This window comes from Brienomyrus brachyistius, chromosome 22 (assembly GCF_023856365.1).
Source record: "Brienomyrus brachyistius isolate T26 chromosome 22, BBRACH_0.4, whole genome shotgun sequence".
NCBI classification, from domain to species: Eukaryota; Metazoa; Chordata; class Actinopteri; order Osteoglossiformes; family Mormyridae; genus Brienomyrus; species Brienomyrus brachyistius.
The window spans coordinates 19131022-19150401 of record NC_064554.1 but is presented as its reverse complement, the minus strand read 5'-3'; the positions used below and the strand labels follow the sequence as shown (position 1 = coordinate 19150401).

The 19380-nt window shown below is 42.6% G+C and overlaps 1 protein-coding gene across 1 annotated transcript; it reads right to left on the bottom strand.

Moving 5' to 3' along the window:
• Positions 1-1761: 1761 nt before the first annotated feature.
• On the bottom strand, positions 1762-17408 carry LOC125718461 (uncharacterized). Its single transcript, XM_048992316.1, has 18 exons — positions 17139-17408; positions 15612-15774; positions 15089-15238; positions 13055-13215; positions 12567-12746; positions 12328-12472; positions 11980-12164; positions 11105-11246; positions 10809-10990; positions 6573-6773; positions 5940-6102; positions 5407-5556; positions 4532-4692; positions 3553-3732; positions 3314-3455; positions 2966-3150; positions 2091-2232; positions 1762-1976 (listed from the first exon to the last, which is right to left on the bottom strand). Exons 1-18 carry the CDS (start codon positions 17331-17333, stop codon positions 1789-1791), a joined length of 3015 nt encoding a protein of 1004 aa, XP_048848273.1. The 5' UTR covers positions 17334-17408; the 3' UTR covers positions 1762-1788.
• Positions 17409-19380: the final 1972 nt, after the last annotated feature.

Genomic DNA, 19380 nt, shown 5'->3' with positions numbered 1-19380 from the left:
AGTTCATCTTAGAATTTTGAAGTAAACATCCACTTATTTGTCTGTATTTCTAAATAATTTGGAAAGAGCATAAGGAATAATAGCTAAAATCTTTTCTCCCATTTACCTCATTCCAGACCCCCAGCCCTGTTCAAGGCTTTTCAGATATCACCTTGTCCCAGCTTGTTTGTACTCCCATTTCCATGTAGCTGAACCTTGTTTTTGGGGTTTCCCATTATCTTTGAAATCAAATAATATATTTTAATTGCTATATACAAATGCTCTGGTCCTTGTGAAGGTATAACACAGTGGTAACTCTCTCCTTTTCATCGTTTGTGTCAAAGGACCAAAACAAGTTAAACCTGTGAGAAGAACCAATGAAGATCTGCATTCAGTTGCCCTCAGACAGCCCCAGACCGCAAGTAAACAAAAACATCTGTATAATATCCATCATGAACGGCTATATGAACGCTGTGTACCTGCTCTGTGTGAGAGCTGTGTACATATGTCAAGCTGTCATCATATAGTTTGCACCAGCTACTTATTGACATATTGCACATATTCAGTGTCAGATTATCTGAGCAAGGTTCAAGTTAAGCATCACTGGTGTAAATTAAAGCTTTTTTTCATATAAAATTATGCATCCTGCAGAAACGCTTTGCAGTACAGTGCTCTTTTTTTCTTAGAGTTAGATGGCACAGACAGTGCATTCAGACCATTTCACATTTTTGTTGCAGTGTTATGCCTGTATTCATTTTCCCCTCATACCAAAACTCCATAAAACAAGGCAAAAAAAGGATTTAAAAAATCTGCAATTTACTGAAGGGGAAGAATTAAACACTACATTGTCATAAGTACACAGACCCTTTGCTATAACACTTAAAATTTTGTTCAGGTGCAACCCATATCTAAGCATCTTTGAGATGTTTCTACAACTTGTCTGGAGTCCACCTGTGGTTAATTTAGTTTATTGAACATGAGATAGCAGAGCACTGATGTAGGAATTTGACTGTGTGTGATGACAACCTTGCTGGACCCACAGATCATGATTCTCCTGATTTCTATAGACCGTCTAAAGCCAATGAGAGTGTAAGATGGCTTCAGACTCAATGTGCTGCACTGATGATGACTCCAGGTCTCGCACCATCAACCTTCGACCCATCAGATCCTCAAGTGTCACTGGGAATCGCAGCTGAAGCTTCAGGATCTGTTACCAGCTCAGGCAATTTATTTCTCTATGTGTTACTACTTGGCTGTTCAGTCAGGACACAAGTGATTTCCAGTCACCAACAATGATGTCTTTTTATATATCTTAGATAGTGATCTGTGGCACTTACTTAACACCACAGTTGTTGAGGGCAGGAATAATTCAAATACCAAGGAAGATGCAACAGCTGAGATCCAGAGGTATCTGGCTGAGGTCAATAATCCTAGAATGTAGGATCTTCTGCAGTACTGGCACGCACCTGAACATGTGTACCCCCACCTGTACCCAAAGGACGACTGTCCCGTAAGGACCATCAATACCCAGCACAGATCGTACCATATAGAGGAAAACTGTAACAACCAAGTAGCAGAATACTCTGACATCATTAATATAATACAATATGTATTCATTTATGTGGTGAAATGTTCTTTATACAGTAAATACTGTGCAAACATATTGTGGATTTCAGTTTTTGTTCTTGTTCTATAACACATGCAATGACACATACAATCTATTATTTTTTCACATTTTATTTGCTGTAATTACTCAAGCCATGTGGAGGATGATATCTTACTACATGAAACCATCAGAGTTCAGGAGCTTCAAGCCCGGCTTACAGCACACAGTTTATGTGTAGGCGGGTTGTAGATCAACCCAACAGCTGGAGTGAGGTCCAGGTCAGATTCAGACAGCCCAGGAGGTGGAGTGAACTTGAACTTCTGCAGGAGCGAGGTGAAGAAGAGGAAAATCTCCATCCTGGCCAGACTCTCTCCCAGGCATACTCGGCGTCCTGGAGATTTGTGAAAAAATTTTGTAAGATACGTGAGGGACAGCTATGAGTTTGTTTTCAGGCAGCTAACAAAGAACTGAACAGAGCTCGTACCAAACACAACCTGCACTGTACCTGCAGAGAAGGGCATGAAGGCATCCCTCTTTATGAACCGACCCTGATCATCCAGGAAGTGGCCGGGGTTGAAGGTATTGGGACTCTCCCATTCACTCTCATCTCTTAGTACAGATGTCAACAATGGGATGACAGCAGTTCCCTGCAGGAAACATAGACATGTGCACCTAAACGCGCGTTACCACCACAATCATCTTCCCATCTCTTTTCCTGGTCAGGATTGTGGTAGCAGCAGGCCGAGCAGGTCAGACCAGACATGCTTTTCCAAGGACATGGATTCTAGTATTTTCTGCAGGATCCCGAGATGTTCCCAAGTCAGCTGGTAGATATTAACCCTTTGACGTAAACCTCCAGATCTCCAAGCTACACTCCATGTCGGTAACCCCAGGAAGACGTCATTTCATCCGCTTGAACTCCCAACCTTGTTCTTTTGATCATTACCCACAGCTCAAGGCCACACATCAGACTGACAGATGAACCACAAGTTACCTGCGCTGTCTCCTATTGGGAGCACAATCCTGGGTTACGTAGCTCCTCAAAGTGATCTTTCCATTGTTAAATCCCCAGTCAGAGCAATGTCCCCCCTCCCTCTCCTGAAGTGTGCTGAATGGTTTAACCAAAACATCTCTGGAGGCCCCTCATTCTATCCATGGTGTCTCTAAACTCCAATGCACAAGCTTTCGCTTCTGTGACTGCCCTTGCAGTGGCCTTTCTGGGCACCGGTACTATTTCAAACGACCGGTTATGGTTTTTTAATAGAAGAATTTAGTTTAGATGATCTGAGTTTATCTCCACAATATTGGAACCAACACTAGACACACGTACCTATACTCAAGGTGAAAACTGCCCCATGACAAAGCAAAAGCTGGGCTTACCTTCCTGATGTGGTATCCCTGGAAGACCACGTCACAGCTTGTGACATGTGGGAGATTCAGAGGAACTATGTTGGCCATCCTCAGTATCTCATGGATCACAGCGTCTGTATACGGCAGGTTCTTCCTGTCCTCCACTCGAGTCTGCCGACCCCCAATGACCCTGTCCAGCTCCTCCTGTACACGGTCTAACGATGGATGGGGAACAACCAGTATCCCTGTATTAAGGATTAACGTGCCTGTCTGCGTGTTAAATCTCTAAATTACATAGATCAGCATTACATAACTGACAGGCTACAGTGTATGGGGGTGTTGAGTTACAGACCTGTGTGTATATTAATCTTTCCTCACCTTGGATATGGGGGTATTTGGCCATAAACAGCAGCCCCCAACACAGTGTGGCCGCAGTGGTGTCAGTTCCAGCTGCATAAAGGTTGGTTACGGTGTAGAGAAGGTTCTTCTCGTGATAGTACTGAGAAACTTGCTCCCCAGACTTCTGTTAGAAATGACAGAAGAAGGTTGATTAACGAATACAAAGGCTCCATATCAGAAATGGAAGCCATGTATGAGATGTGCAAAGACTGAGGTACCTTGACTTCCTGCTGTCGGAGAAGGAAGGCATCTACAAAGCCTCTCTTGTCCTCAGCGTTCAGAGTTTCCTGAAGTTTCCTTGTAAGTCCTCTCTGCTGCTTTATGTTCTCCTCCATAGTGTTCATCAGCGTGGTCCATACCTTCAGCCAAGGGCGCAACCTTGGAAAGATGTTGTACAGCTGCCATCACAAACATAAGAAATATTAACACAGTGGTACCTCAGTATATGTCCGCTTTGGAATAAATCCAACTTGATATTTGTCCTGTTTTGACGCGAAAAATTTTGCTTGGTAGGCTATACAACCTTTGTTTGGAATATGACTCACGTGCTAGAACTTGTATGGGTCAAAGTGAGCCAGGCCACTGCGCACCCCTTGTTCACCTCGAGACAAAGCTACGACTGCCCATGAGCGTCAGGTCGCCAGCTGCTACCATTCAGTGAACAACCCGCGCTATAACTCTCTCTTCATTTATTTCATCTAATCACTTTTGTACTTATATATTTTTGTATTTAACAGTCTTTAAATTATTGTATACAACCCCATCAATGTATAATATGTCAATTATAAATAGGGGTTTTTTTCATGGGAATGGATAAATCGTGTGCCCTATATCTTATGGGAAACATTTGTTTGGTATACGTCCTTTTTGGTATTAGTCCAAGGATCTGGAATGGATTAAGGACGTATACCGAGGTACCACTGTACATATTAACACTGTCTTAACATTAATACTGTGGCAGACACTTAATTGTTCAGAGTTCTGGACGAGTCACAAGTCGTTTTTTATTTTATGCACACAATATTCTAAATAGTGTGCACAGTTCAGGTTAATGTGATATTTTATGACCTCGAATGAATTAATTTAAATTTTTATATTTTGTTTATACTGGTTGACTTTATTGTGTGAAGATCTCTGCACCACTGGACTCTCACACCCCACTGACCACAGAACTGAATTCAAATAAGTAAAAAGTACATTAATGCCAGGTGCCCCGATGAGGTTGGTACGTTTCTTTGCCAGATAGACCATCTTCTGGAACTCTGGGTCGTCATATTCAAACCTGTTGCCGTAGACGATGGAGGAGATGATGTTGGAGACTGAGTGACTCAGTGCTTCACTGGTGTCAAATGGTTTGCCTGAAAGCAGGAATAAGGAAAGCATGAAAGGTAAGAACATTTATGTAGTAACTAGAAAACATTACAATCAATGTAAAATCAACAAGGGCTGAAGGATTATTGAAGCAGTGCTTAAAAGCTGCAGAAATTGATAGTATATTCAAGATTTATGTAGTAAATTGTAAATATTTGCATCACTCTATCGTTGATCTGGGATGAACCGTCATCGACACACAGCTTGTACTTGGACTGTACATGTCAATTATACAGAGGTGATCTACTTGTCATGATTAAGACTCAGTGTTTACTGGTTAAAAATGTTTGTTAGACTTCATACACGAGGTCTGTGACAGACCCATCCATGTCACTGAAAAGCATCATGACTACAAGTGTACAATGCAGCAATGGCTAAACCCGGACCAAGTATTCACTATGAACTGTCCAGGTAACAGGACTAATCATGACTAAACATTAAATAGTAATTTTTGGATGTTTTGCATGTCACTTGTTTTAGTTGTCCTTTTACACAGATGAATAACTCTGAATCAATCGATCCCTTTTCAAACATTGCACAGATCCATATAATCCATCTTCTGTTCCACTTATCTAGCACAGGATTGATGTGATATTCAGCATTCAGTCATAATATCTAAATATGTACATTACTATTGAATACTCATGCAGTGAATTAAATATATAAATGTAGCATTTTTTGTAAAAGTTGTAATATCTAACCTTTGACATTTGCAAACACCTCTGTCATGTAGTGGATCTCCTCAATAATTTTCTCCTCAACCCCTCGTTTTCCCATCCCAAAGTCACGAAGGGTTGATAGTGCAAAGCGCCTCATCTCCTTCCATGAGTCTCCATTGGCAAACACGATGCCTGTGTGGGTGGAATGTATGTCAGTCAGGTCACAGTGATCTGCTATACGTGTGGAAACCACAGCATTACTGTAAATGTCTGTGTGATCAATGGGCACTGATTGGGATTCCAGCCACAGCTCATCACAGCTCTGAATTAGCAACGAAAATGATGTAAAATCCTGAAATAAAAGAGTTAAAGGCACGAGAGACACCTGAATTTCATCCTGCAAAAACTGCTGTTATTAAGTTAGAAGTTTTATTTGTCGCTAAAACAATTACAGTCATTACAAAATGCAGTGAAATTTGTAGCCAAGTCTGGGAAGAGGGGCTGCAATTTGCAATATGACCCCTTAAATGACCCCAGGAATTCAATTACGAGCAGTTAGAGAATCATTTGCATACCGTGCCCTTTTGTAATATCCTTGAATATAGGCTTTATGTCTCGGTCCCCAAATTCTTCAGCAAATTTGATGAGAGCTTCTTTCACTGCCTTATAGCCTGCAAGAACCACAGTTTTCTTTGGGCCAAGGTGAATGGTGGACACAGGCCCATACTTCAGAGATAGCTGGAGAAAATCAGACAAAAAGAGAATATGCCATTACATGTAGAGGTGCATTCTGGGATTCCTCAGGTCAAAGAGCACAAGTCCTCATATGTACAAAAGCAGAATGTCAATTTAGGTGCATTCTGGGATTCCTCAGGTCAAAGAACACAAGTCCTCATACGTACAAAAGCAGAATGTCAATTTAGGTGCATTCCGGAATGCCTCAGGTCAAAGACCACATACCCCATATCTCTATGCTGAGACCTATCAGCCCCCCCCCCCTCCCCGGCATGACACAGAGCCCCTTCGCTACTTTGGAGCTGCGCTCTATGGGATGAGTATGGACCAATGTACAATGCGCCTTATTAGCTATTTATTTAAGGTGTTTGGCTTTTCAAAATAAATCCTGATTAATTAAATATTTCGCTATTTAACCAAAAACTTGAAAGTGATCAACTATAGTACAAATATCGATAAATAATGTATTTTACCTGGAAGAGGCTCAGATCGAGCCTCTTGAGATCCAGCTGCAGTAGGTTTCCTAGAAGAGGCAAAGGTCTGGGTCCTGGAGGCTCCTTGCCTCGGTTTTGTGTGTTGATCAGCAGATACAGGATCAAAAGCACCAGTACAGAAACAAGCAGGGTGACCAAACTGGGAATCTGGAAAAGTTCCTGTACTACAGCCATAGTTCCCTCATCTCAGTCCTCAAAAACTATATGAGTTGTAATTTGGAGGAACAAAGCACATCTGTTAGGGGTTAACCTCTCTGTATGAGGTGTAAAAGGCTAAAGCAGTAAAGAGTAAAGCAGTGGTTTATATTAGAGAGCTTTTCCAGTCCAGTCCAGCCCCTTCATTACATCAACCAATGACAACACAGGATACATTAATGTTTTCACGCCCTCTGTACATACTGTGCATAAATACCTGAAATATTAACTGCTTTGTCTTATTCTATGTTTTTATGTTTTTTTTTACTATGTCTGTTTTATTCCTCGGGTGAAAGAGCACATACTTTCATATGTACAATGAAGAAAGTGTTCTTATAACCAAATACATTGAATACACTATTATTATTATTTTTGCAGAGCCATTTTATTTTAACAAAAAAATTCTGAACCCATTCCACTACAAGGTAAATTTTGTTTAGGAATGCATTTAGTGTTTAATTTATATTGTTGCAAGTTCAATTAAGAAACAGTACAACACACACTAAAAGTTCATCTTAGAATTTTGAAGTAAACATCCACTTATTTGTCTGTATTTCTAAATAATTTGGAAAGAGCATAAGGAATAATAGCTAAAATCTTTTCTCCCATTTACCTCATTCCAGACCCCCAGCCCTGTTCAAGGCTTTTCAGATATCACCTTGTCCCAGCTTGTTTGTACTCCCATTTCCATGTAGCTGAACCTTGTTTTTGGGGTTTCCCATTATCTTTGAAATCAAATAATATATTTTAATTACTATATACAAATGCTCTGGTCCTTGTGAAGGTATAACACAGTGGTAACTCTCTCCTTTTCATCGTTTGTGTCAAAGGACCAAAACAAGTTAAACCTGTGAGAAGAACCAATGAAGATCTGCATTCAGTTGCCCTCAGACAGCCCCAGACCGCAAGTAAACAAAAACATCTGTATAATATCCATCATGAACGGCTATATGAACGCTGTGTACCTGCTCTGTGTGAGAGCTGTGTACATATGTCAAGCTGTCATCATATAGTTTGCACCAGCTACTTATTGACATATTGCACATATTCAGTGTCAGATTATCTGAGCAAGGTTCAAGTTAAGCATCACTGGTGTAAATTAAAGCTTTTTTTCATATAAAATTATGCATCCTGCAGAAACGCTTTGCAGTACAGTGCTCTTTTTTTCTTAGAGTTAGATGGCACAGACAGTGCATCCAGACCATTTCACATTTTTGTTGCAGTGTTATGCCTGTATTCATTTTCCCCTCATACCAAAACTCCATAAAACAAGGCAAAAAAAGGATTTAAAAAATCTGCAATTTACTGAAGGGGAAGAATTAAACACTACATTGTCATAAGTACACAGACCCTTTGCTATAACACTTGAAATTTTGTTCAGGTGCAACCCATATCTAAGCATCTTTGAGATGTTTCTACAACTTGTCTGGAGTCCACCTGTGGTTAATTTAGTTTATTGAACATGAGATAGCAGAGCACTGATGTAGTGTGTTGGGAACTTTTTCAGAGACCAGGAGACGTTGGGATATCATTCAAGCAGAAGTTACTTTTTATTGAGAACTCGCCGAGCGTCGCTGTAGTCATCCAAGTCTGACTAAAAAACTCAGCTCTGGAGAGTTTATACTTTACAAGAGGGGGAGGATACAAAGAGGTGGAGACCACTTAAACAAAGCATAGTCTAGTACAGGAGTCAGCCTGCTAACGGAAGTTCCCCAGCCCTGATCTCCTCAGTATAACAGTGGCTTTCAAATGCATAGGTGCTAATCTAATCAGCCTGACAGTATCACCCAAACCTTTACATTCTCATAGAGACAAAGGCACAGTCTGGCCTTGAGATTATCATTCCCATTGACTTTGGGACCCTACCCATTGATCAGGAAGTACATAAAGACAAATGGTTAATGTCTCTGACACCTGGGGTACAAGACTTGATCTTCTTAGAATGTCACCAATTTTACCTCAAAATGTAAAACCCAATGTACATAACTTGGTCAGTTTGTATACTATTACCTTGGAAGCTAGATTTAACATTTTATAAATTTGTAATCCTACAGTAGGAATTTGAAAACACTTGAATCTCTCTGTTATGCAGAAACCTCTGGAATTGGATACCGAAATGCAGAGCAACCAAGAACAAGAAGTTGGAAATACAAGCTGGGGTTGAACATCCAAAACGTTTGTCATGGGGTTGCTGGGAAAGGCAGGTACACATGCAGACATGGGAAAGTGGAGACAAACACTCTGACCAAGAAGGGGATCATGGTCATCAAGCAGGGTACCAAGGATCGCAAGCACATAGTAACTCCTTGTAGGAAACTCAGAAAGATAGGAGAAAATTGGGAGATGGAACATTTGGTAATGGTATGTCGGAAGTTAAAAATGAAGGACTGGTCGTGAATGCCAGCTGCCAGCGCCCAAGACTGTTAATGCGATCCATACTCCTCCCAGGTGACCAGGCACTGCAATTCCAGTGTCTGGGGTCCAGAGGGTTTGGACCACATACTCTACACCACATACTCTTTATATCATCTATGTCGAAGGGAGGAGAAGCCATCGTTGTAGAGTTAAGGGCTGCATTGGCTTGTAATGGACTGGCTTAAGGAGGGAATCATGAAAAACTGGATAAATCCAACATTGACTGGGTAGTTATCCATGGTATATAACAGGATTAATGCACAGGAGGACCTTGAGGGAACCGATGGTTGACAGACATACCCATTGTTCTGGGTGGATGAGCGCTATGGGATGGCAATGACAGCAAGCATCCACCTATTACCATCATACCACTCGGGTCAGGCTGATTCTCAGACTTTGCCATTGGTCTCCATCTCCCAAGGGTACAGAGGGGGGTGCAAACACAGAACAAACTGGAATGGGGTTAACCAGAAAGAAGAATGGTGTCCTCTGGTCGTGTTCGAGGGCATGAGCTTTAGGATTCTTCTTCCTTTTTGGTCTCATTAAAAACAGATCTTACACTTCTTTGCGCAGATTATGAGGTCACTTACCATATTTGTGCTTGCACCATTCCATGAAGCCACAGTAGAGCTATTAGAGGACAAAAGAGTGTCTGCCTCTTAAGTAATTCCTTTTGTGAAAATGCTGCATCATGAATTACAATGTCAGGCTGCAAACCTGACCAAATAAATGGCAAAACAGCTGAATGAAAGCCAAACCAGGCACCTCAGAGATCATTTCTTCAACTTGGAATGACTGTGTGTGATGACAACCTTGCTGGACCCACAGATCATGATTCTCCTGATTTCTATAGACCGTCTAAAGCCAATGAGAGTGTAAGATGGCTTCAGACTCAATGTGCTGCACTGATGATGACTCCAGGTCTCGCACCATCAACCTTCGACCCATCAGATCCTCAAGTGTCACTGGGAATCGCAGCTGAAGCTTCAGGATCTGTTACCAGCTCAGGCAATTTATTTCTCTATGTGTTACTACTTGGCTGTTCAGTCAGGACACAAGTGATTTCCAGTCACCAACAATGATGTCTTTTTATATATCTTAGATAGTGATCTGTGGCACTTACTTAACACCACAGTTGTTGAGGGCAGGAATAATTCAAATACCAAGGAAGATGCAACAGCTGAGATCCAGAGGTATCTGGCTGAGGTCAATAATCTTAGAATGTAGGATCCTCTGCAGTACTGGCACGCACCTGAACATGTGTACCCCCACCTGTACCCAAAGGACGACTGTCCCGTAAGGACCATCAATACCCAGCACAGATCGTACCATATAGAGGAAAATTGTAACAAACAACCAAGTAGCAGAATACTCTGACATCATTAATATAATACAATATGTATTAATTTATATGGTGAAATGTTCTTTATACAGTAAATACTGTGCAAACATATTGTGGATTTCAGTTTTTGTTCTTGTTCTATAACACATACAATGACACATACAATCTATTATTTTTTCACATTTTATTTGCTGTAATTACTCAAGCCATGTGGAGGATGATATCTTACAACATAAAACCATCAAAGTTCAGGAGCTTCAAGCCCGGCTTACAGCACACAGTTTATGTGTAGGCGGGTTGTAGATCAACCCAACAGCTGGAGTGAGGTCCAGGTCAGATTCAGACAGCCCAGGAGGTGGAGTGAACCTGAACTTCTGCAGGAGTGAGGTGAAGAAGAGGAAGATCTCCATCCTGGCCAGACTCTCTCCCAGGCATACTCGGCGTCCTGGAGATTTGTGAAAAAATTTTGTAAGATACGTGAGGGACAGCTATGAGTTTGTTTTCAGGCAGCTAACAAAGAACTGAACAGAGCTCGTACCAAACACAACCTGCACTGTACCTGCAGAGAAGGGCATCAAGGCATCCCTCTTCATGAATCGACCCAGATCATCCAGGAAGTGGCCGGGGTTGAAGGTATTGGGACTCTCCCATTCACTCTCATCTCTTAGTACAGATGTCAACAATGGGATGACAGCAGTTCCCTGCAGGAAACATAGACATGTGCACCTAAACGCGCGTTACCACCACAATCATCTTCCCATCTCTTTTCCTGGTCAGGGTTGTGGTAGCAGCAGGCTGAGCAGGTCAGACCAGACATGCTTTTCCAAGGACATGGATTCTAGAATTTTCGGCATGATCCCTAGATGTTCCCAAGTCAGCGGGTAGATATGAACCCTTTGACGTAAACCTCCAGATCTCCAAGCTACACTCCATGTCGGTAACCCCAGGAAGACGTCATTTCATCCACTTGAACTCCCAACCTTGTTCTTTTGATCATTACCCACAGCTCAAGGCCACACATCAGACTGACAGATAAACCACAAGTTACCTGCACTGCCTCCTATTGGGAGCACAATCCTGGGTTACGTAGCTCCTCAAAATGATCTTTCCATTGTTAAATCCCCAGTCAGAGCAATGTCCCCCCTCCCTCTCCTGAAGTGTGCTGAATGGTTTAACCAAAACATTTCTGGAGGCACCTCATTCTGTCCATGGTGTCTCTAAACTCCAATGCACAAGCTTTTGCTTCTGTGACTGCCCTTGCAGTGGCCTTTCTGGGCACCGGTACTATTTCAAACGACCGGTTATGGTTTTTTAATAGAAGAATTTAGTTTAGATGATCTGAGTTTATCTCCACAATATTGGAAGCAACACTAGACACAAGTACCTATACTCAAGGTGAAAACTGCCCCATGACAAAGCAAAAGCTGGGCTTACCTTCCTGATGTGGTATCCCTGGAAGACCACGTCACAGCTTGTGACATGTGGGAGATTCAGAGGAACTATGTTGGCCATCCTCAGTATCTCATGGACCACAGCGTCAGTATACGGCAGGTTCTTCCTGTCCTCCACTCGAGTCTGCCGACCCCCAATGACCCTGTCCAGCTCCTCCTGGACACGGTCTAACGATGGATGGGGAACAACCAGTATCCCTGTATTAAGGATTAACGTGCCTTTCTGCGTGTTAAATCTATAAATTACATAGATCAGCATTACATAACTGACAGGCTACAGTGTATGGGGGTGTTGTGTTACAGACCTGTGTGTATATTAATCTTTCCTCACCTTGGATATGGGGGTATTTGGCCATAAACAGCAGCCCCCAACACAGTGTGACCGCAGTGGTGTCAGTTCCAGCTATAAAAAGGTTGGTTACGGTGTAGAGAAGATTCTTCTCGTGATAGTACTGAGAAACTTGCTCCCCAGACTTCTGTTAGAGATGACAGAAGAAGGTTGATTAACGAATACAAAGGTTCCATATCAGAAATAGAAGCCATGTATGACATGTGCAAAGACTGAGGTACCTTGACTTCCTGCTGTCGGAGAAGGAAGGCATCTACAAAGCCTCTCTTGTCCTCAGAATTCAGAGTTTCCTGGAGTTTCCTTATAAGTTCTCTCTCCTGCTCCAAGCTGACCTCAATAGTGTTCATCAGGCTGGTCCATACCTTCAGCCAAGGGCGCAACCTTGGAAAGATGTTGTACAGCTGCCACCAGAAGCATAAGAAATATTAATATATGATATTAACAATGTCTTAACATTAATACTGTGACACTTAATTTTTCTGTTCTGGACGAGTCACAAATCGTTTTTTATTTTATACACACAATATTCTTAATAGTGTGCACAGTTCAGGTTAATGTGATATTTTAAGCCCTCTAATTAATTAATTAAAATTTTTATATTTTGTTTATACTGGTTGACTTTATTGTGTGAAGATCTCTGCACCACTGGACTCTCACACCCCACTGACCACAGAACTGAATTCAAATACAAAGAAAAAGTAAAAAGTACATTAATGCCAGGTGCCCCGATGAGGTAGTTAAATTTCTTTGCCAGATAGACCATCTTCTGGAACTCTGGGTCGTCATATTCAAACCTGTTGCCGTAGACAATGGAAGAAATGATGTTGGAGACTGAGTGACTCAGTGCTTCACTGGTGTCAAATGGTTTGCCTGAAAGCAGGAATAAGGAAAGCATGAAAGGGAAGAACATTTATGTAACAACTGGAAATCATTATAATCAAGGACTGAAAGGTTATTGAAACAGTGCTTGAAAGCTGCAGAAATTGATAGTATATCGAACATTTAAGAAGTAACTTGTAAATATTTGCATCACTCTATCATTGATCTGGGGTGAACCGTCATTGTCACACAGCTTGTACTTGAACTGTACATGTCAATTATACAGAGGTGATCTACTTGTCATGATTAAGACTCAGTGTTTACTGGTTAAAAATGTTTATTAGACTTCATACACGAGGTCTGTGACAGACCCATCCATGTCACTGAAAAGCATCATGACTACAAGTGTACAGTGCAGCAATAGCTAAACTCAAACCAAATATTCACTATGAACTGTCCAGGTCACAGCAAGATGACTAATCAATAATAAGTGGTTAAACAATAATTTTTGGATGTTTTGCACGTCACTTGTTTTAGTTGTCTTTTTACACAGATGAATAACTCTGAATCAATCGATCCCTTTTCAAACATTGCACAGATCCATATAATCCATCTTCTGTTCCACTTATCTAGCACAGGATTGAAGTGATATTCAGCATTCAGTCATAATATCTAAATACATACATTACTACTGAATACTACAGTGGACCAGCTCTATACTCTCAACAGGGTTTTGGAGGGCTCATGGGAGTTTGCCCGACCAGTCTACATGTATTTTGTGGACTTGGAGAGGGCATTCGACCGTGTCCCTCGGGGGGTCCTGTGGGGAGTGCTCCGGGAGTATGGGGTACCGGGCTCCCTTTTAAGGGCGGTTCGGTCCCTGTATGACCGGTGCCAGAGTTTGGTCCGCATGGGCGGCAATAAGTCGGACTCGTTTCCGGTGAGGGTTGGACTCCGCCAGGGCTGCCCTTTGTCACCGATTCTGTTCATAGCTTTTATGGACATAATTTCTAGGCACAGCCAGGGGTCGTTGAGGGTGTCCGGTTTGGTGACCTCAGGATTAGGTCTCTGCTTTTTGCAGATGATGTGGTTCTGTTGGCTTCATCGGACCGTGACCTTCAGCTCTCACTGGGGCAGTTCGCAGCCGAGTGTGAAGCGGCTGGGATGAGAATCAGCACCTCCAAATCCGAGACCATGGTTCTCAGCCGGAAAAGGGTAGAATGCTCTCTCCGGGTTGGGGATGGGGTCCTTCCCCAAGTGGAGGAGTTTAAGTATCTCGGGGTCTTGTTCACGAGTGAGGGAACGATGGAGCGGGAGCTCGACAGACGGATCGGTGCGGCGTCAGCAGTCATGCGGGCGCTGCATCGGTCTGTCATGGTGAAGAGAGAGCTGAGCCAAAAGGCGAAGCTCTCGATTTACCAGTCGATCTACGTTCCTACCCTCACCTATGGTCATGAGCTATGGGTAGTGACCGAAAGAACGAGATCACGGGTACAAGCGGCCGAAATGAGTTTCCTCCACAGGGTGGCTGGGCTCTCCCTTAGAGATAGGGTGAGGAGCTCGGTCATTCGGGAGGGAGCCAGATGAGGTGGCTCGGGCATCTGATCAGGATGCCTCCGGGATGCCTCCCTGGGGAGGTATTCCGGGCATGTTCCACTGGGAGGAGACCCCGGGGAAGACCCAGGACACGCTGGAGAGACTATGTCTCTCGGCTGGCCTGGGAATGCCTCGGGATCCCCCCAGAGGAGCTGGATGAAGTGGCCGGGGAGAGGGAAGTCTGGGTCTCCCTGCTGAGGCTGCTGCCCCCGCGACCCAACCCCGGATTAAGCAGGAGATGATGGATGGATGGATGGACTACTGAATACTCATGCAGTGAATTAAATATATAAATTTAGCATTTTTTGTAAATGTTGTAACATCTAACCTTTGACGTTTGCAAACACCTCTGTCATGTAGTGGATCTCCTCAATAATTTTCTCCTCAATCCCTCGTTTTCCCATCCCAAAGTCACGAAGGGTTGATAGTGCAAAGCGCCGCATTTCCTTCCATGAGTCTCCATTGGACCCCATGATGCCTGTGTGGGTAGAATGTATGTCAGTCAGGTCACAGTGATCTGCTATACGTGTGGAAACTACAGCATTACTGTAAATGTCTGTGTGATCAATGGGCACTGATTGGGATTCCAGCCACAGCTCATCACAGCTCTGAATTAGCAACGAAAATGATGGAACAACCTGAAATAAAAGAGTTAAAGGCAAGAGAGACACCTGAATTTCATCCTGCAAAAACTGCTGTTATTAAGTTACAAGTTTTATTTGTCGCTAAAACAATTACAGTCATTACAAAATGCAGTGAAATTTGTAGCCAAGTCTGGGAAGAGAGGCTGCAATTTGCAATATGACCCCTTAAATGACCCCAGGAAGCCAGTTAGAGAATCATTTGCATACCGTGCCCTTTTGAAAAATCGTGGAATATAGGCGCCATGTCTCGGTCCCCAAATTCTTTAGCAAAATTGATGAGAGCTGCTTTCACTGCCTTATAGCCTGCAAGAACCACAGTTTTCTTTGGGCCAAAGTGAATGGTGTACACAGGTCCATACTTCAGAGATAGCTGGAGAAAATCAGACAAAAAGAGAATATGCCATTATATGTAGAGGTGCATTCTGGGATTCCTCAGGTCAAAGAGCACAAGTCCTCATATGTACAAAAACAGAATGTCGATTAAGTTGCATTCTGGGATTCCTCAGGTCAAAGAGCACATACCCCATATGTTTTAAAATGGATGAGAGAGGGATATAGGGCTCTCGAAGGAACAAACAGGCACGCTTAGGTTCACTCAAAAACACTAATACAAGTAATACAAGATAACCTCGCATTAAAATCAATATCAATATATCAATTGTAACAATGCAAATATAGTTGTGCCACAACAGATATGGAATAACATGAATCATACGTATATATATAGGAAGCAACAATAAAAATAAGTAAGGCGAACTATTATCACAAGCGGTGATAATTAATCCCCTTAATCAATCGGACGCACAAGCAGCTGCTAAACTATTTACACTCGGACGCGCCCTCATCACCCACCTTCACACACGGACTGGGGAGCCCTTTTCAGTCCTGGCAGGAGACCAACACCTGAGTTCCGAGAAATGCCGGGCGATGCGCGCTCTATCCCACGGCTGAGCTCCGGTCAGTACTGAGTTTTCCCCGTCCTTTATACTAAATTGGGTGCTGCCTGTGGGCAGGGGGCGAACTGGCCAGACTCACCCCTTCCCCCCAGGGCAAGGTGTTATCCAATTCCCCCTTTTGTCCGAGTGTTGCTGCTTGTGATAATAAAATACAATAGGCGTCCTGGTGCCGGGTGTTTGCGCAACGCCTCCCTGTCCCCCCTACCGACAACATAGGGTGCGAGATAACGACCCCCCTCTGTCTCCCAAAACCAAGATAAGCATTCTGCATGCCGATCTAATGGCTCAGATAAGCATCCTGGTTTCTTTCATGAGCCGAAGTTCTTTATGGCAGGACAGGGTTTGCGGGGGATCGGCAAAGAATTGCATGGTCAATGACATTCTGGGTGAATCATGGACGATTGATCTTCAGGACGATCAGTCTCCACACGATCAGAATTACTCCACAATTACGACCTCCCAGAATATTACAGTAAAAGGATTAATTCCATATATGTGGGTGACGTAATCGTCCGTGAATTCATTCTAATACACCATATCTACATGCTGAGACCTATCAGCCCCCCCCCCTCCCCGGCATGACACAGAGCCCCTTTGCTGCTTTGGAGCTGCGCTCTATGGGATGAGTATGGACCAATGTACAATGCACCTATTAGCTATTTATTTAAGGTGTTTGGCTTTTCAAAATAAATCCTGATTAATAAAATTTTTCGCTATTTAACCAAAAACTTGAAAGTGATCAACTATAGTACAAATATCGATAAATAATGTATTTTACCTGGAAGAGGCTCAGATCGAGCCTATTGAGATCCAGCTGCAGTAGGTTTCCTAGAAGAGGCAAAGGTCTGGGTCCTGGAGGCTCCTTGCCTCGGTTTTGTGTGTTGATCAGAAGATACATGATCAAAAGCACCAGTACAAAAACAAGCAGGGTGGCCAAACTGGGAATCTGGAAAAGTTCCTGTACTACAGCCATAGTTCCCTCATCTCAGTCCTCAAAAACCATTTGAGTTGTTAAAGCAGAGCTTTATACAAGAGAGTGCTTCATAGCTCCGCCCCTTCATTGGTTCAGCCAATGACAACACAGGAAACACTATTTCTTCTTTTTTTATCACTTTTTTCCTTTTCTCAAAAGGCACATTCTCATATCTACATATTTTGAATACTTTGTTAATTTTTTATTGCAAAGCTATTGTACTTTGACAAATAAATTATGAACGGACTCTGTTACAAATTAAAATGTGCTTAGTGATGCATTTAGTGTTTAGCAAAGCGTTTAGCTCATATTTTTACATTTACAATTTAAAACAACGCACAAAAATTTAATTTTAAAACTGAACATGCAGATATCTGTATTATTAAATAAATAATTTTGTTTTTAATGTAATTATTATTTAAATAATAGTAAATAATTTAGGCAGGAAATAAGGAATAATTTTACAATGTTTTAAGCTAAAATATGTTCTACTAACAATTCATCTCATCCCAGACCCTCTTCCCTGTTTGAGGCTTTTCAGATATCAGCTTTTCCCAACTTGTTAGAAACTTGTTATATTCCCATTTCCATGTGTGATGCCCGGCCCGTCCACTCCTCGTGTGTGCCACGCCCCCCTGATTACCCACGTGTTCTTCCCCGATTGTATCCAGCTGTGTCTAGTTACTTTGATCAGTCCTGTGTATTTCAGTCCATGTCTTACCTGAGTCCATTGTCTGTCATTGATGTTACCTGCTGTTAGTCAATGTTTCCTGTCCGTAGATCCCCTAATAAATCCCCGTTCACCCTGCTCTTGCCTGCTCGCCTGCTTCTCTGCCCGTCGCCCTGTCCGTGCGCCTCACCCGCAACCCACGAGCGTAACACCATGTGGCTGCAGCTTGTTTTTGAGGCGTCCCACAATAAATGAAATCGGATAATAATAGTCTTTAATACTTTTGTGAAGAGTGCAGTTTTAAGAATTAAATCCCATAAACTTATTTGGACAATTTTGTTGTTCTTCTGGTCCCAATCTGCAGAACTGGGTACATACCTTAGCAAGAAGCAGCAAGGAGAGCTGCTCACTCCACTCCCAAATTCGAGGCCCTCTGGCCTTAAGTACAACAGGCACAGATCTTGGCAATAAAGTACAAAGTCAGGCTGAGGTTCTAGCCTGTGCTAGACTGCTCCATGTCAGACAGGCACTTTGCATCACCCATTCACTAAATTTAATAACTAAAAATCCTTAGACCAGAATTCAGAACTTAATAACATATGAACTAAAACAAGGCAAACACTTCTTTGCGCAGAGTATGAGGTCACTTACCATATTTGTGCTCGCACCATTCCATGAAGCCACAGTAGAGCTATTAGAGGACAAAAGAGTGTCTGCCTCTTAAGTAATTCCTTTTGTGAAAATGTTGCATCATGAATTACAATGTCAGGCTGCAAACCTGACCAAATAAATGGCAAAACAGCTGAATGAAAGCCAAACCAGGCACCTCAGAGATCATTTCTTCAACTTGGAATGACTGTGTGTGATGACAACTTTGCTGGACCCACAGATCATGATTCTCCTGATTTCTATAGACCGTCTAAAACCAATGAGAGTGTAAGATGGCTTCAGACTCAATGTGCTGCACTGATGATGACTCCAGGTCTCGCACCATCAACCTTCGACCCATCAGATCCTCAAGTGTCACTGGGAATCGCAGCTGAAGCTTCAGGATCTGTTACCAGCTCAGGCAATTTATTTCTCTATGTGTTACTACTTGGCTGTTCAGTCAGGACACAAGTGATTTCCAGTCACCAACAATGATGTCTTTTCATATATCTTAGATAGTGATCTGTGGCACTTACTTAACACCACAGTTGTTGAGGGCAGGAATAATTCAAATACCAAGGAAGATGCAACAGCTGAGATCCAGAGGTATCTGGCTGAGGTCAATAATCCTAGAATGTAGGATCCTCTGCAGTACTGGCACGCACCTGAACATGTGTACCCCCACCTGTACCCAAAGGACGACTGTCCCGTAAGGACCATCAATACCCA

Bases quoted from the DNA above. Each gene is read 5' to 3' on its own strand.
- LOC125718461 (XM_048992316.1), bottom strand. From the start codon at position 17,333: ATGGCTGTAGTACAGGAACTTTTCCAGATTCCCAGTTTGGCCACCCTG. The intron at 5,557-5,939 runs GTATGCAAATGA...CCACCCACACAG, and splicing joins GGATATTACAAAAGGGCACG to GCATCGTGTTTGCCAATGGA. The intron at 4,693-5,406 runs GTTAGATATTAC...TCCTGCTTTCAG, and splicing joins GGTGTTTGCAAATGTCAAAG to GCAAACCATTTGACACCAGT.